The sequence below is a fragment of the Equus quagga genome, chromosome 15 (genome assembly GCF_021613505.1).
Source record: "Equus quagga isolate Etosha38 chromosome 15, UCLA_HA_Equagga_1.0, whole genome shotgun sequence".
Lineage (NCBI taxonomy): Eukaryota > Metazoa > Chordata > Mammalia > Perissodactyla > Equidae > Equus > Equus quagga.
The window spans coordinates 11,432,444-11,451,977 of record NC_060281.1 but is presented as its reverse complement, the minus strand read 5'-3'; the positions used below and the strand labels follow the sequence as shown (position 1 = coordinate 11,451,977).

General features: G+C 36.5%; 1 protein-coding gene across 1 annotated transcript in view; it reads right to left on the bottom strand.

Moving 5' to 3' along the window:
• Positions 1-19,534, bottom strand: part of HMGCLL1 (3-hydroxymethyl-3-methylglutaryl-CoA lyase like 1) — a 152,380-nt gene that overhangs the window by 74,803 nt on the left and 58,043 nt on the right. The window contains exons 4-7 of the mRNA XM_046640555.1: positions 19,035-19,130; positions 16,887-17,035; positions 6,657-6,720; positions 3,329-3,517 (exon numbers count right to left, since the gene is read on the bottom strand). Coding sequence (XP_046496511.1) covers positions 3,329-3,517; positions 6,657-6,720; positions 16,887-17,035; positions 19,035-19,130 — 498 coding nt within the window. The remainder of the gene's footprint in view (positions 1-3,328; positions 3,518-6,656; positions 6,721-16,886; positions 17,036-19,034; positions 19,131-19,534) is intronic.

Below are 19,534 nucleotides of genomic sequence, written 5' to 3'. Positions count from 1 at the left end.
CATTTTCTTGCTCTTTCGGTTTTGAGTGGTTATAAATATCCTGCACTTAAATCTATAGTCTCAGAATTATTTCTCTATATTAAATAATATCTGATGATTATGAGTTCTTGACTCCCATACAACCATCTACAGTCCTATAAGTCATATGTTTAAGTAATAAAAAAAATACAATAAAACCTGGGAACCCAAGAAAGATCTGTCTACTACACAGTTACTGTGTGCTTTCCAGACTGGGGGGATGGTCCATTTATAACTCTCCTTTCTTTTCTACCTCTGTGGCCAAGTTTCCACTATTCCACGTCTCCTTGTCTTAATATTAACCTCCAGTTTGGAGCACTGTAAACTATGTCTCAACCCCTAAATGAAAGCAAATGCTATCCACTCCACAGCCACCACCAATTTTACTAGAAGCCACTTCAAAGAGAGCATTTTGAAAACTGAGGTACGCCCACTGCTTCCTGAAGCCAAGGTTACCCTGCTCATAACGAAGCGAGACTTTCTCTGACTTCTCTTCTATTTAAGCCCTGGCAGTTTTTTCCAAGACATTTTTTCTCCTCCACTAAAGGTAAACTTGCTCATTTTGTTGTTGTTGCCATCATTAAGGAGAGGACATGAGATGACAAAAGGAAAAGAGGACTGGAGGACACCACCTTACTGGATGCTGCCTGGGACCAGTACCAACGTGTGTCTGCAGTGACGCTCCAGGACCACATTCGGCTATCTTTAGGAACATAAAAGTTCCAAACATTTAAAGGTTGTCTCAGCCACATTCATTTCCAAAGAGAGTAGCAGCAGTATATTTCTTTCTTATGCTGTCACTGACTCATCAAACTATACGAAAGTTAACAGCAGAAAACACAAAAAACTCTACCCCTCCAACTTTTAGCTTCCTCAGCAGGTCTCTGCTTTTTGACTATTTCTCTCAATCATTCATGTTAACTAGTCCCTCAGGTTTCCAGTCAGGTTGCTTTTTATACAAGCCACTGTTACCCTCTTCTCCACCCATTCACACTTAAGCTACATCTTAAGCTCTGGGGCCACGGAACCCTGACCTGGAAAAACACTCTTGCTTTCCCAGGTCCCTAGCTTCCCTCCTGCCTTCTTGCCTCCCACATATACCTACAGCTTGAGCACACAGTCAAAGAACAGAAGACACAGTGACAGATGCTTGTAGACCCACTTCCTACTAACTACCACCGAGCTGCTGAAGAGCAGACTATCCACCCCTCCCCTGACACACAACACACAGACACACACCCTAAATAGCTCAGTTTAAGTTGAAGATGTCTTCCATCAGAAAAGATTTATATTCTTCCTGGCACCTGTAGGTGCTACTAACCCACAACCATTTGAAAATAATTTATCCGCTTGGGTCTTTCCAAGTCTGCAGGCAATGTGAACTTGAACCCTAAACCCACATGAAGGTCAACAAAAGGTTATGATATACAAGCAGAGACTGGATTTCTCCTCTCCCCATACTCAAGGCCCTGAAAATGAATGTGCTTGCCTTCTCCCTTTGTGAGGGGAATATTGGGGGGGGTTCACCCTTTGACTGAGGGTGTGGTATTTTGGGGGTTTCAGCCTTATATAGGTGCTCATCCATGCTCCCCATTTTACTGGGGCCCAAGGTTGTTTCCGGTCCCCTGAGTGGCTGCTACAGGATGGGCAAATGCCCCAGGATTTCAGTCCTCACCTCTTTGTAAATAGAGACTTTGCAATTCAACTCATTCAGCAAATGTCAGAAAACTTAGCTTCTCCTCTGAATACATTAGTCTTCTTCAGTTCCTGAGGCACGATCCTCCCCTCTCCCAAGGCCTTTTGCCCAACTAGTTTCATCTGCTTGAACTATTTGTTTCACACACTGGTGTGCACGCGCACACACACACACACACGTTATTGGAGTTAGTTCCTCCTCATTGCTTACATCTGACTTTAAACATTACTTCTTCAGATGGATAGGCTTTCCTTAACCATTAAAATCACAATGGGGTATCACAATACTCGGCACATGGACATTTTCAAGAGGAAGACAGTTTCCAGAAGCAGAAGTCTAGGCTCCCAGATTTTGCACTATCGCCCTGTAGCCCAAAGAACTGACCTATCATTAATTATATAATAAATATGCTACATGAATAAAATATGAGTCCAAGTGTTACCACATAGACGATATATCCATATAGAGAAATGAGAGAGAGAGACACACACACACACAAACAGACCTTTTTAGGAACTTGCTGGTCAGGAACACTTAATAAGTTACAGAGGAGCTGAACACAGAATCCCGAAGTGATGCCTAGTTCTCTATTGTTTTAGAAACTAGAATACCTAGGGAAGGGAAATTGTAAAAATTCCCACGCCCAAAAGTCCACGGGATATCATTTTCTCTTCTAATTCAATACAACGTTCCTTGCCTGCTTCCAGAGGATAAATAAGGATTTGTGCACATATGTTACAAAATCAGAATAAGCCCTTGTGGGGCTTGATCTTCACATTGTTTTTTAACTTCTGCCAAGCAACTGTACACTTTAGGACTGTGACACTAAGCTTTACATATTGATTTTCAACCGCATCAAAAAGCTTTCGTTTAGTCTTATCTTTAGTTGTCAAAATCTTGGGTTTTAAGAACATCAAATGAATCTAATTTTAGCCACATTTAAGAAACTAACATTAGTTTGAAAATAATACCCTTCAAATGCTATTTATATTTATTCTTTTAAATACATTCAAAATCACTGAGTTATCACTAGGACTGAATAAGAAATTCTTCATCCCCTGACTTTCTAAATCTCTTTGTTTTGATCATCTAACAGAATATACTTGATAAAAACCAGGGGTTCTTTCAAAAGTATGCTTGCCAACATCAGGAAAACATCTTAAACAAAGTATTCTATGTTTCAGCACCATATCTTCTCATCACGGAGCACCAAATTATCAAGAGGAGCATGAGTTACATGATTGCAACAGTGCACTCTACTATCCTTGTGCTTTGTGCTCCTCAAAATGCCATCATATTTCAGTCTATTAAATTTTATGGCTGAGAGCATATGGGAGTTGAAAAAAGCAGACATAGCTCTAAGAGGATTAATACTTTAAAAAGAGCGAATTCAGGGATTTTATCAAATCAAATTAACACTAATAAGAGATATCGTTGCCCTAGAAAATATGTGCAATTTACAAATATTTCCTGAGTGCTTGCCACGTGGCAGGCACTGTTTAAACAGTGTAGTCATAGCAATTTATAAATATTATCTCATTAAAGCTCTTAACGTGTTTATATTACAAATAAGGATATAGACCTTTACACACAGACACAAGTAATACCAAATACCTGAAGTGCCGTAAGGATATTTGCTAGGGCTTGTCCATATGTGTCATGACAGTGAACAGCGAGAGCGCTTGGTGGGATTTCTTTCATGACACTTTCCAACATTCTTCTCATGCTTCCTGGAGTTCCCACTCCAATTGTGTCTCCCAGCGAGATCTCATAACAGCCCATGCCATACAATCTCTTAGACACCTATTGGGAAAGGTGAAAAGCTAGTAAAACAATGGAAATGAACAGACTCAAACCCTGGGTCTCCTTAGCAAACATCACCTAGACGTACAAGTCACAACCAAGATCAGTTACGTATCCATGGGAAACATATTTCAGCTTTCTGGTCCTTTTCCTTGCTCACTAAATTCTAAGCATTGCATAAAATTTGGAATGACATCACTGCAATTATCTTTTTCTAATATTCAAGTTTGTCTTAGAGTCACAACTATTTATCTACATGTTCAATTATGAAACCATAAGCTACCATTCCAATTATAGGGGGCTTGCTTCCTCAACCCTTTAATCAAACAGAAGCATTGCAAATTTACTTTGAAGGTAGTCTTTCTCAAGGCATTAGATTAGGGGTCGAGAAAGATCAATAGCAATTTCAGCTCTGTTACTGACTAGCTTTGTAATTGGTAGCATCACAATATTTCTGGCTTAATTTTTCTGGCTCATAAATGGATGCACTTGTGCAAGGTAAATTACAAGTTCCCTTCAAGCTGAATAACTAACGTTACATTCAAAGAGCAATGTGACTTTGCATGAGGGCTGCATGGTATGTTGACAAAGACATGGGTTCTGCAAACAGACGGGTTTGGATTTAAATAGCTGCCACACATGTTAGACATGTGATACTCGGCAGAAGAGTAACCTTTATAAGCCTCAGTCCCTACTCTGTAAAATACAAATGCCAAAACACCCTTACTTAGCATATTTTCTAAGCCTTATTAATTTTTAAAAATTACAATAATAATGTTGATGTTAATAATGACATGTTTGGTTGTAAAAATGAAATAAGAATATATGGAGATCACTTTGTACAAATTCTGGCAGGTGATCACTCATTAATTCATTTATTATGTATTTCTTCAGTGCCTCTTTTATGCCAGGCACCATGCTAAGTGCTCGAATATAATGGGGATACAAATATTGAGATGGTTCATGCTGTTATGCAGCTGGGGGTCAAGTAAGGACAGACTTTAATCAATTCCACTCAGGAATGTGTAAATACAGCTAACATAAGAATTTTTAAACAAAGAAACAGGATTTTAAGAGCATGTGGCGAAGGAACTTGGCCTAGGTCTGTCAAGCAGGAGGGCCTGAGACGTAGTAAGCATTTACTTGTTGAAGTGGGTGAGAACAAGTGTATGAGAAGAATGTTCCAGGTGGAATATCAAATGCAAAGGCTGATATGTTCCAGGCAGCTGAAATATAAAATGCACAGGGCATTCCAGGTAGGAAAAATGTCAAATGCAAAGAACAGGGGTCATAAGAAAGCAAAAACCAGGGGAGAATGGGGCTACAAGAAGCTGGCGAAGCAGGCGTGGGACAGACCCTGCAGAGTCTTATAAACCAACCAAGTTTGGGATTTTGGTTAAGGACTCTGCCATAAGTGCAATAGAAAGTCATGAGAGAATTTGGAGAGGTCGTGATATAATCAGATTTATGTTTCAGAAAGGCAATAACAATATTTAAGACAGGTTTAAGGGTACTCAGAAGGGCTACCTAGTCCAGGCAGAAGACGATTATTGGACAGAAACTGGGGTTAAAAAAGCATAATGCTCATTCTCCTCAACTACCTATTAAATGCCGGAATTTCTTAATGGCCAGGTAGAGGAGAATGAGGCTTCAAAGGAGAAACCTAACTGGAGGAAAATTGTAAGTGTGGTGTCACGGGAATACAAGGGATACAGGGATGTCAGGAAGGAGGGAAGGATCATGAGTCCCAAATTCTTCTGAGAAGTCAAGACAAGGACTGAATACGATCTTGCATTTCTGACCCAAGCACTAATTAGTGATCTTATAAAGAAGGATCTCAGTGGAGTGAAGGGTCTAGAAGTCGTCTTGAAGTATGATGAAGAGTTAGTGACACGTGACTAAATGGCCACCACCACTGTAGACAGCCCTGTGAAGAAGTTTAGATGTAGGAAGGTGGAGGCAGATAGTCAATAACTGGATGGGGATGCTGAATTAATAAAGGAAGTTTTCAGATGGAAGAGGTTTGAACATGTTCAAGAGTCAATGGGAAGGATTCTATGCAGGTGAATAAATGGGAGTAAATGAGTGGAAGGACCAGAGGCTTGAATAGGGTGAACGCAGTTTGCAGTAGTCACTTCAGAGAGATGGAGAGTGAGTTGGCCACATAATGTATTAGAATAGCACAGAAGACCCATTTAAGGTTGCTGGTCCTGAATTCCTAATGCTTCCGATCTTTCACATGATTCTCTTTAGCAACTCCTCAGGCATTCTGGTGCAAATAATGAAGAACCCGAGGGTGTGTGTTGTCCATCCAGAGATGGCAGGAGGCAAAAGGCAGAAAATCAAAGGGTTTGGTGTGCAGACAGAATTGCATCCAGGTTTTGTGAAGCCTGAAGTTACACCATTTTGGAAGTGTTCTTTAGAAAAGAATGTGTCATTGTGAATACAAATTAATAACAGAGTTTTGGAAAGGTTCTATGCAAGTGAAGGACTAAAAAATTTAAGCTTCATTATTTTATAGTACACTTGCCTCTGCGTGTAAAGGTCTTGCTTAAATAATAGACCATGGGATATCTCTGAAAAATCTGCAATATATTTCAAAAGTTCAAATGAATGTACAAAATAGGAATGGCTTTAGCCAAACTGAAAGTTTATCCTGTCTAAATTTTGATTTTCTAACAACGTCATCGTCACTGCTTCAGGACCATATTACTAAATTTATGAAAATTAACAACCTTAACAACACTTAAACATTAATATACTTCATCTACAAATGAGTTACTGAGATAGTCTAATAGAACCTCCAAGACTGAGCATTTTGCATTCATTGCTTTCAATTAATAAACAGGAACAGGAAGTAAAAAATGAACTTCAATAAGCAAATTCTTAACAACTATAATCTACTGTGCACCCAAATGATCAGACGCAAGTGTTATTTAACTTTGAACAGTTATTGCCAATATACAGGTCTTCAGTGTTAACATGAAACTATTAGTTAAGTGAGCAAACATGTCTGCCATTCCACAGTTCTCCTTGTTGTTTGTTGTGCAGGTGCAATAAATAGCAAGTAAAATAGCCCACTTTTTAAAATAATATATGGCATTTTACCATGAACCAAAAAACCGGAGGTCTATCTTACTTCTGTCACTTTCTGCGTCGTGATGCCTCCTTCATATGGACAGCCCAGGGCGCAAGACACATACCTAAATTTAAAATACAGAGCCATATAAATTTGCTATGGTGGATAAGCCATTTCCTAATTTCCATTTTATACAAATGAAGAAATAGCCAAAAATGTATAAGAAATTTACACTATTCTTTCATTATTGTCTTATTCTCAGACCAACCAAAAGCAATTTTGTATTTTCAATTTAGCTTGCAATTTTTACCTTTCTAAAAATTAAAATTTGATATATGTCATTTGATGGCAGATGGTGATAAGATAACAGGTGTTTATTTCATGGGGTTGTTTATACTATAGCAACATATGAACATTCAACACAAAATACCAGTGAAATATATCGTATTATTTAAACAAGTACATACACTCAACTGTTAAATATCCAGGTCTTTGGAATTATATAGAGAGAGCATGTAGATGACTAACTGAATTTCTCTCTTCACTCCCATCTGGATGTTTTGGCCTCATTTAGATACAGTCATTAATCATCCCCAAACTCCTAGAACTGGCCACAACCTCAAAGTTCATCTTGTTTATCTCCCGTGGGTGTACTGAATCATCCCAAACAGAAGAGTGTCTAGTCTGTGTTTAGGCTCCAAATAAAGATATTCCATAAACTTCTTCAACAATTTACTCTAATCTACAAAGTCAAGCCTTTCCGGCAAGGACAATTTCCATCTTAAAGTATTAAGCTTTAGAAAAAGCCTGTTTTAGCTATTTTCAGCTCAACACCAATCCCATTTTATTAAACTTTTCTCAGAGGTTGTATAATACTTCTATTAAAACAATGCATCATGTGTCTGATTGTCAGGAATGAAGTAATTCACATAAGGGAGAAACGGGTGGTGGGAAATGAGGCTGGAGATCCAATATTTTGGGCCAGAATATGAAAGGCTTTACATAACAAGGCCTTTGAATGCCACACCAAGGAGTCTGAAACTTTGAGACTGCCCAAAATTATTTTGAGGCACACAAAATTATTAGGTAAGGTAATGACAAGATCAGATTTGTTTTCCAGAAATGTAACTCTTTGGGAACTCTGGAAGTGATTGCCAGAGGACAATGGAGGCAAAAACGTGAGAGAAGACAATACCATTATTTCCTTGTTTCTAAGATGCTGTCATTTAGAAGATACACTATGAATTTCATAAAAGGTTTTGAAGTAAAGAAATAAAATATACATTCAATGATTCAATACATATCCATTGATTCTAAAGATGTAACCTAATTTCAAAAGTCTTAAAATGTGAATAAAAGTTGTGCTTTGGAATTAAAATAAATAAGCAGTTCCATAAGCCAGGCAAGCAATTATGAGGACAGGGAAGAAGAAAAGAGGACAAATTCAAGTAAAAATTGGACGTTATGCTGGACAGGAAACATCTCTCTGCTCTTTCAATTACTATAATCTAAGCTTACTCTTTGGATAATCTGTATAAATTTAATCAGATACATGCAAAGAAAATGTTCTTATGTGAAGGTAACACTGAGAAGGTGGCCAAGGACGAAAAAGGATAAATATTTTCAATTCAGATACAATGATTATAGATTACGTGCTGAAAATATAAGTACACTTATTCTAAACCCAAAATATCTTGACGTGATTAAATAGAAAATCCAAGCCATCCATTTACATGCCACCCCTCTAAATGTGAAAAATCAAACAAGCTAAAATCAACAAATGCAAACCAACAGAAAACAAACAAACCTCTCTTGTATTCTCAACTTACTACCCGGCTACAACTACCCCGTTATGTCATAACCCTAACTCTTTCTGTGTGCATTATCCCAGTTTTCCCTCTGAATCCTCCCAGGCCTATGGTTTGCCTGGTCTGCACACTCCATTGCATTTCATCCTCATATGCTCTTCTCCATCCTTGTGAGTTGTCACTTCTTTAACCTTTTCACATATGTGGCTACTTTCTCCAAAGCAAATGTGATGGTCCTCAACTGGGTCCATTAAGTGTACTTTAACACTCTAAAGCAGAGGTTGGCAAACTAAGGCCCACAGGCCACATCCTGCTCCTCACTCTTTTGCAAACAAATTTTATTGGAACAGAGCCATGCCCATCTGTCTACCTATTTTGCATGGCTACTTTTGCATTATAACAGCAGAGTTGAGTAATTGCAACGGAGACCATCTGACCCACAAAACCTAAAATATTACTATCAGGCCATTTACAGAAAAAGCTTGCCAACCACCAGTACAAAGTGAGCCGTTCTCATCAGGGTGAAAAGGGCTGTATCATGATGAAAAGGCTACATACTCTGCTTTGACTAGTGGCTAAAGTCAGTTTCTAGATTTCTGCTCTTCTTTAGCAATCTATTACAGTGGTTCTCAACCCTGGCTGTACAGAATCTACCTGGGGAGCTTAAAAAACAAAACCAAACCCTGATGGTTGGGACACACTCCAAACCAATTCAGAAACTTAGGGAATGGAATCCAACCACTAATATTTTAAAATAATTTTTAAAGTTCCATTATTCTACCAAAATTGAAAACCACTCAACTATTAGCAATACTACTCACCTGGAATGCCTGATTGATTTCCGTTAGTAAAAAGTGATATTACACAGACTTGACAGTATCTAATCTCAGGAATTTCCTCATTCCTCCACCACAGCATTTTTAGCCATCTGTTACTGGCTGGTGATTAAATTTCTTACAGACCTATTCCAAATAGTTTCTACTCTGCTGAAGCCTCAAACTGCCAACTCTCCATTTCTTTTTTCATCCCATTCCTTACTTCTCATTCAATGTCCTCTTTACTGAGCTATATCCTATAGGAGTTCTTTCAGTAATGGCAGAATTTTGCAGACTATTCTATCAGCAAATAGTTTTATTTCACTTTCATTAATGTGTAATAGTTTGTCCAGGTATAGAATCTAGGTTGACTGTTATTTCATTTTTCCATTTTGAACATATTATTTTAGTATCTCTAGTCTCAGTTGTAGCTGATGAGAATTTTGCTGTCTAATGATAATTCTTTCATAGTAACTTTTTCTCCACTGTTTTTAGGATTAGCTATTTATATCTAATATTCTGCATTTTACCATGAGTATGTCAGGACTTGTCATACTTCTTCAATATTAATATTAATGCTTTTCTTCTTTTCTAGAAAATTCTAAAGGTACTAGTTTATCAAATGTACTCTCATATCTATCTACCCCCTTTTCTCCTTCTGGAAATTCTATTAGGAATTTCCTTTTAACTTCACTTTCAAAATTTCTATTAATTTATCTTTCATTAGTGCAATTTCCTCAAATCCTATTTCCAGATCACTAATCCCCTCTCCAACTGTATGTAATTTGCTGTTCAATGAAATCATTAATCATTTTCATTTAACAAATGTATTTTTCATTTCTAGACAAAAATTTTTTTTGGTCAAATCTTTTTTTTTTTTTTTTTTTTCAAAAAGGCCTCTTCTTTCATTACGTTCTTCCTTTCCCTCCATACAAATTTAAGGGGTTAATTCACAATCTCCTTTTTGGGTTGTTCTGTTTCCTTCTTTTCTCAAGTTCTCCTGCTTTTTCCTTTGATTATTTCTTCTTAGATAGTTTGTTGCCTGACGTGGTTTATAAGTTTTACTGTGAGTGCCTTTTCACGGTGATTTTTGTTTCTTTATGAGTTCCATGAGAGTCTTGAGTTATTTAAACGTCCCTAATAAAGGATATCTAATTTCCTTGTGCTCTTGCCTTGCAGACTTTACCAGTTCCTGGACAAATTTCTACCTTAATTTCTCAATTTGGGTTCCCACAATACTCATGTGTCATAAATCCATAACCCGTAACTATACCTCGCACAGGTTCCAGTGACTTTGCATTGGCAAGGAGGTGCTTCCAGACTCCAAGAATACTCACTTCCAAATCCATGTTTTAGCAGAACATCTATCTTCTACCATTTAAATCCCATTTCCAAGCCACTAGGGATCATATCTGGAATAGATACCCCGATGTGCTAGTGGCATCAACCTGTGTGCTTGCCACATTTTCTTTGATGACATCTGGGGATTTTTCTGAACTTGGCTATGTGTTAAAAGTTGTTATAATTACATGTCTGTAATGGGAACAGAAAGGGGAGTCTCCACATTACCTCAGGCCCCCATAGTCTCTCTCTCTCACTCTTAGGCAGGTGTCTCCAGGAACAACTGAAAATCTCCTCATGAACATTATGGAAATTGATTGCTTGTCACATTCACCCGGTATATTAAGCTCAATATGTCCAAAATGGTGCTCATCCCTGTGTCCCTTGCATTTGCCATTTAAAAAAATCATACAGTCATTTTCAGAGTCTGTCCTGCTAAGTTACTTCAAGGTCACCTTTGAGAACATATTCAACAACCAAGGTTGGCTGATTCTTCCCCTCCAGCTGCTAGAGCATGACCTAGAGTGGCCTCTGCCAGTGCCAGCCCAAGTGGACAGAACAGTCCCTGAGTGCCCTCTCCAGGACAGCTGCAGATGTCTCCTAAGAGTTCTCCTTGCCTCAATTCTCACGCCACTCATTTTTACTGCAATATCTATTGCCAAAGCAATATGCCTAGAGCATAGATCTGATGACATATTTTTCCCCTTTGAAGAGCTCTAATGATCTGCCATAGTTTACTGAACAAACCTGGTATTCAAGTTCAACAGTTTGTGAAACCTCAGTCTAACTTTCTACCTCTCTTCCATTACACAGCCTCAAAAACTCCTATTCCAGTAAAAGTTAACTTCTTCCTGTTACATAAACATTTCTTGAGATTTCTCTTCACTATGCCTTTGCTCTTTGTGGATTTCTTGCCCTGCTTAAAAAGGTCATTATTTCTGATTATGTTTCCAGATGTTTACCAACCTTAGACATTTCTTTCTATGGACACCTTCTCCATGAAGTTTCTACAAATAACTCCAGAGAAATTTAATACAGTATTACTTTAAACTTTAATAGGATTTATCTGTGTCTCTCTTAAGGTACTGCCTTTTTTGACAATACAATAATTATTTCTATAGGTATTATTTTCCAAGTTAGCTAGAAACTCTTTGCAATTAGGCTACTTTTTCATTTTCATATTCCACATATTATCACAAGACAGTCAGAACACTAGGTAAAACACTCAATATTTCTGGAATCAATTAACGTACAAATATGTTATCATTTTCACTTTCTGAATAATTTTCTACCAAATTCCTAATCTTCACAATAAACATATAGCTAGTTTCAGGTTATTAATGTTCTAAATCTTTTAGCCAGGGATGACAGAGTAATACAGAAATCACCAACTGTATTGAAGCTAATTGTGCTAAAATTAACAAAAAGCATAGTGTTATAATAAACTATGCAGATAAAAATGTGAGTTAAAAAATTTTTGTGAATGCTTGTTGGGGCCATTTATCAGTATTTTGCAAAATCATAAAAGATAAAACTGAGGTATTCAAGTCTTTAACAACATTACCCAGTAGAACTGAGTCATGGAAAAGCACCGGCAGTCAGGCCGTCCTCAGGCCTACCTTCCCACAATTACCCCACGTTCCCCCAATCACCCTAACAAAAAGAAACAAAGGGATGGGTAAAAGCCTTGAATAAATATCATAAACACCTGGAGTGGGAAGAGCCAACAAGGGCTATCCTCAGAAGAGAAAAACAATGCCAAGAGTGATGAGATAATACGTAATGTCAATTAAAAGTAATTAAGACATTTAAATACAGGAGCTGCTTTGATGCACTATACAAAATACAAAATAGCATTCCATTATTTATAAGCCAACCAAAAGCAAATTTTGAGCACCTATTAAGCACTTATCACTGTGGATGATATAAGAAATAAAGACTGTCCTTTAGTCTCAAGGAGCAATTCTACTAAAATTCTCGTTTTGCTCTAAAATGTTAATTTCATGAAAAATGACAAAACACATTCTTTCCTCAAAAGCTCTATACGAAAGCTATTAAACATGACTGCACAAACACAGCTTACACATATTAACTATATGTGTTATTCTGGCACACAGCAATGATGGGATAATATGTAAGGCTAAAAAAAGTATAAACTCTCAAACAAACCATATGTATGGAGGAAAATAGCTTTAACAGATGTCTCACTTTAGAGTTTTATGAACCATATTTTGGTAAATGAAGATTTGAATTGCTCTGCCAGACCGATAGAAAGGACTCACTTTAACAGTAGAAGTTGGAAATGGACTTGACCAATAAGCTGTCCATTTATAAGAAGATGGTGCCATATGTGCAAGTGAATTCCACTGGGGTAGGTCATCCGATGGAAGGTATTTGCTACATCGGTCATGAGAAACACCACCTGCCAGTCACTATGTTTTTAAAAAACTGAACCCTTAATAAGGAGGCTCATTATCTCACTCAATAAGACTGCTATTAACTTCAGGGTCAGGATCAGAACCCATAATGATATTTTGCATTAGATAGGGGAAGGGCAGGAAATACAATATCATCTAGCTGGTTTGGCTATCAAACAAGCAGGTTTCAAGTTCTTGAATAAGTGTATTGAGTTATAAATTCTCTCTCAAAGGGAATACCAGTGAAAATTGGCCATTTCGAGGGAAAAACACTGTGTTCTTATTTCACAGTCAAAATATAATTCAGCACAGGAAGAATTTCCTAACATTGAGTGTCTTTCATCAAAGAAAATGGTCACTAATACACATGATACAATCTTATCCAGAACCTTTAAAACCAGATTGGATTTTCACTGGTTTGGGATCCGAGGACAGTAGGAGGCGAGGGTGATAGACACTAGATGAAGAGATGTATCAAATACGCACTGTAGATGCATGACGGCTGTGGGGAGCCCTGATTCCTCATCCCCTCCTAAATGTTGATAAATATTAAGGATATTTTATACAGAAATTAATGACCAAAGTAAAACATTATCACATCCTACAATTGTCTTTGTTTTTCTGTATCTAAAAGTTATCTACCATTGTCTATGTTGGTTTAATTACTAATGTGCCTTTTACTCCTTGTTCTCATTATTTTGCACATTTACTTGTTCTGGGAATTTGAGAAGTTGAGCAGTTATAGTTCACAGTTAAGTATTCTTACATTTTGTAATTTTTTAATGATGGATGAAAACTTTTGTTTGGCCCCTAGGAGAGATGTTACAAATACACTTCTTTCAACTTTCAGGAGGTTAATCACAGATCAGCCATCTTACAGGAGAGGCCTAAGCCATAATTATGTAAAAAAGCTTTGCTTTGAAATGCACAACGGCTGACCTTATGAATTTATATTTATAAGCCTTTTAATAGAGAAATTAATAATGGTACCTTAATGACAGTTTCCTTTTTAAATTATTATTCTCACAAAGAGAGTGAGCATGTGATTCTTGTGACTTCATTAAAGAGAAGCTGATACTCGCTTTAAACACAAAGGAATAAAACCTGAATGTCTAATATATATTAGAGCACTACTTCATATCCTAAATATAAAGATATGAAGGCATTTCAATTTTAAAAGGATATTGACAAACTAAGAGATAATTCTTTCAATGCATGCCATGGATAAAAAGAGAGAAATTGATTACATTTATCACAGGCCTTTCAGTTTTAAAAAGATCTTGACAAACTAAGAGAGAATTCTTTCAATGCATGCCATGGATAAAAAGAGAGAAAATGATTACATTTATCACAGGCTTTTATTTTTCTTTGCCTTTTTAACTTTTTAAAAATCTAGACAGATAAGAGAAAAATAACCTAGATTTTTTCAACATGTCATGTGAATTACACATCAAAGAATGAAGTCCAAAAGATAGACATTTCATTGCTCATTCACATATAATGTATATGCAGCAGTAGTTAGCTGACTCCGCATTTTATGTCAATGGTTTGGCATGGTATCTTTTCCCAATGTGTCCCAGATGTTATGTAAAGTTTTGAGCATGTATAAAAAACATACACATGAGTGTGTGTGTGTGTGTGTGTGTTTCGGGGAGGGAGGGAATCAAACAACAGCCTTCGGAACTTTAATAAAAGCTGCTATTTAGCCCATATGAAAGTTTACTATTTTTATAAAAATTTAAATGGTTTTAGTGAGCATTTATAAAACGTGTACTGCCTTATGGCCTTTAAATCTGACAGATGAAGACATAAATTTTCTGGATAAGGATCAAGTGTATGTTGATGCAGCTGCTGTCATACTAAGACATACTGAAGTATCTACTTCAGTTTCAACTAGCTGAGCATGGCTCTTTTCCTTAAACGAGCACCAATGGTGTGTGACTCATAATAATGAGTGCCTAAAATCTAGATGGCCAGGAAAAATAAAATGTAATTTAAATTCTGTGAAAGTTTGGGGGAAGAAGAATATAATTTTCAACTGCACAATGAATAGTGAACTCACATACTGAAAGGCATATTTCTAAAAATGAAGTGTTTCAGAAAATCCAGGAGTGCTCCAAAGTAACAAACTAGCATTGGAAAACATCTTTTTGTCTACCGTATAACTCTACAACAAGTCGCCAATGTATTTTGCCGATTTTATTCAACTGTGGCCCATTTCTTGTCTGTCTTGTAATCTGTGCCCTTTTTATCAAAACCTGGGAAAACTTTTTAGGTTGTAGCATAGTTAGAAGTTTCCTTACTGATGGGACAATATTAATTGTTCAACAATCAGTATTAAAGAGGATTTACGGTTTCAGTTAGCTTTATTGCATGATCTATTCTATTTTATAAGAGAAAACTAGGATGACAAAATCTGATATCACACAATTTATGTTTACATCCATCTTTTGACATTAAAAAAATCTTCCTATTTGAAGTGCGCATGCACTCTGCTTCTTATAGGATCCTTTCCAATGAGAATTACTTTCCTCTAAAGCCTATACTCCACATTGAAACACATATTGAAATAGACAACCTTCTTCATTTTTCCCATTCTTTCAAAGGAAAGCAAGACAAAACAATTTATGGATGTTTCAATTTTGAAACTTATCGTCCATCTCTCCTTTTTGACTGTGGTTATGTAACTTTTGCCTTAAAAATACACATCCTCGATTTTCTGTCTATGGAAATACATTCTTGATTTTTAAATTTTCTTGTATGTGCTTTGTATGACATGCATATATTTTAATAAGAAAAACTATTTTACATCTTTAAAAACTCATGTTGGAAATTTACTATGGAGAGAGGAAAAAGATGTTAAAAAAAAGTAAGCAAACCAGCAAGATCATTCACTGTGGCGTAGTCTAACTCTATTTGCTATCCAAGTGACCTTGGATGAATTCCAATCTTCTTCTAATACTGTCACTCAGAATTGGATCCACTTGTCTTTCTCATTAGTCACTGAACCCTTCCTGCCACTGTGAATTTTGCTCACCTCAACCACAGGAAGTCCTACCTGCATCTAAATCCAATTAGAGCACTCAGCCTTCTCTTACAAATGCCACGCAGTTTAATTTATTAAGATGATAGGTATGCTTATCATATCTCCATAACTATAAAAATCAATAGAAAATTAGCCAACGTCTTAGAAACAACTTCTTTCTTAAGTAACACAGAATTTATTATGCATTTCACAGAACACAGGCCTGGGTGTAGAGCCTGTTCTCAATAGAGGCTGCCACTGCTGGTCCTGGAAGCAGACAATAACCAAAGCAGGTTTTCTCTCTTCCTCCTCCTATACCTTTGCTTTGGGGACACAGAGAGAAAGCAGGGAATTTGGCATTGAGGGAGAGGTTGAATGGGTGAAACGACGGAGTCAACTTCCCAATGTAGCTCAAAGGCTCAGTTTTAGGTTTTACATACTCTGTTGAAGTTCTACATAAAATATTCTTGGAAGAAAAGTCATGGTTCTCAAAAAAATTAAAAAAATATTTGGAAACAACAGTTGATGATTCCTCCCCAAATGCTATAATGAGTTTACACCAATTTATCAACTCACACTCGGCTGAGACGAAAAGATGGTGGCATTTAGATAATTCAGTACTAATAAGTAACAATGTCAGAGTTGCATACTAGTCTCTATGATGCCAACTGCATTATACACTTCACAAGCTAGATACACCCTAATAATTGGTAACTGATATTAATGAGATGTATCATTAAACAGTGATGGCCCTGATCACATAGCATACAAATAAGATACCCTGTGCAAATTAGTCTAAATGGTAAAACGGGATCTAGATGGTTCGTAACTGAGCTTTCACAATGGAAGTTAGCTAAATAGAATTTGTGGTATTTCATTAGTACCCTCGTGCTGGAATGTTCATGTGCCTTGCAGACTTAACAACCTCCTCAAACTTCTCCATACTTTCTTCAATAGAACAGTTAATATTCTTCTTGCTAAAGGATTCAGATGCAGCACCAAAAACTGATATCTCAGTGGCTCCAGCAGCAACCTGAAAAATATAATTTAAAGGCAACAGCTAATAATTTCAAAACTGTAAATGACAGCGGTAGAAGAAATATTAACTACTCTATAAAGGCATACTTGTAATTCTTTAACATTTGCCTTAGAATTTAAAATTAGATTCCTCTCATCTTGCCACATATACACTTCTTCGATGTAAAAACATTTATAACAGCAGAATAATGCCACAAACTGCAACACTCATAAATCTACGAGGCATAAAAACACAGTGATAATGTTCCAATTTCATTTTGCCTTTCCTAAATTACATGTTATCCTCAGAAATACTTTAACCCTAATTATGGAAAACACTAGCACCCTAATAAAACTTATTAACATCTATGGAAAACATTATTTTTAGACAAATCATTAAAATAGAGGATAGTAAATGCTGTTTTCTTCTCTTCCTACAATCCAATGGAAAAATGTTTTTCCAATTCATTATTTAGATTTTGCCCCAAATTTTCTTCCTATCTCTTAACCTAGCTTCTATTGTTCCATACCTTGACTGCTGCAACCATCAACCATACTCTTGGGTGTCTAATGCCTTAATCCTCTCGCCAGTCTTTAAATCCACTGTTAACCTCATTGATTTCCCTTTGCCCCTTTGCCATCTCCACTCCTCCCCCAGGCTTCTCTAGTGACTTGATTTCAAAGGTCAAGCCTCCTAGTTTTCCACCTGGATTTTTAAGATTGTCTGTTAATGTATCTCTAGCATTGTGCCTAGATTCCCCTCTCTTTCTGATACCCAGCAATACATTAAGAAATAAAAAAAATCTGTCATCTTTCCTCCAACAGTTTTAAAAATATTGGCTTCTATTCCTCCATCCAAAGTAAAATTTTAACCTCTAAAATTAAAATTCTAATTATTGAACAGCTACTATGTGCCATTATTGTTGTTAGTACTTTGCATGCCCTGTTTCTAATCCACAAACAATCTTGTCAACTAAGTATTATTACATCCCTTTTACAGATGAGAAAACTGTGGCTCAAAGAGGCTAAATCACTAGTATGAGGTCACAAAGCTAATAAACGTCCTGGGGCCATGTTTTGAGCACAGGTTTGCCTGACTCCCAAACGAAGATTTGTTCCACCTCATCACTTGCTCTTCTAAGCTATCGTATGAGGGTGTCCTCTGAGATAGTATCTTTCTCAAAGTGGAAACACTCCCTACTTTGTTAGCACCGGATGGCAGCCATATTTCCAATTTTTCAAAATGCCTTTTTCTTTCTTTACAATGCAATAAAAAATTTTACCAAATCAAACAAAAGAAAAGTGGTTTCAACAAGATACACTAACGGCCATATGCCAGTTAGCCCTCACAACCTCAACTTCACGCAACACAGTCCCAAATACAAAAGTGAAAAATAACCATTAATTCCAGAATCGGCTGCGGCAAAACTTTTACATTAAAGCTGTATAAGCATAAGACTTCAAGCTTTTACTTAAATTGCATTGATTCTTCTTGTATATGTAATTATTAAAGCTTTTAGCATATACATTCCTAAGTCACATAGGATTGGAAGAAACAAGCCAGAAGAGAAATAGGGAAAGTTGCTAGACACAGTTCCAATGACAGCAATTAGCTTCCCTTGGAGAGAAGAGCAAGAGAGAGCTGACCCAAAAAAAGTTAACAAAAATAATTATCCACCATAAAAACATTAATAATTATAATATCATATTAAGAAATGTTTGTTATATTCCATATTCCTTATTCAAGAGGGAAGCACAAAATATACCTTCAAAAGAATTTCATCCAAATGGATAATTGTATTTTTTTATTTTGATTCTGGAAGAGCCATTTATGGGGAGTGCTCTAGTCCCTAGGAATGCCTTGAGGTTACTCTCTCCATGTATCATGTGAGTAAATTAGCACAGTATTTATGCAGGATAAAAAGTGAGTTACATATGACACCATTTTGACTTTGTAAAGATCTTTAAAACAAAAAGAAGCATAGCGATTTTAGAAAAATTAGTAACACACTTACAGCACGGTGAAAACCCTGAAGATTAGGAGTAAGGACAGGATATCGAACGCCTGGATGTTGATGAATGCCTTTCATCACTTCAGTGTGATCAGCCATCTTAAATATATAATAGTTATATATAAATATGTAACTTTGGATATTCTATCAAGCATTCTTTTAGTTTTTCGGGACAGTTATAATTATGCATGCAATTATCTTCTATAAATAAATGTCTGCAATAACAAAATTATGTCAATGTTGCTAAAGACAAGTAGTTCTTGGTATCATAAATACATAATAACTAGATATGGGTTTAATTTAATCACGTAATAGGATCTGGTTAAACGAGCGATTACAAAAGTCAGGAATTCTGAACTCTACTATTTTCACTTGACTGATCTTTATTCTCTTCCTTGCATTTCATGGCCAAGCCTCAAACACTCCTGAGATTGGGGAGAGTCTGAAAGGCAATATGCTATGCATTTACCTTCCACATGAAAATTTTATGTCCAAATAATTTT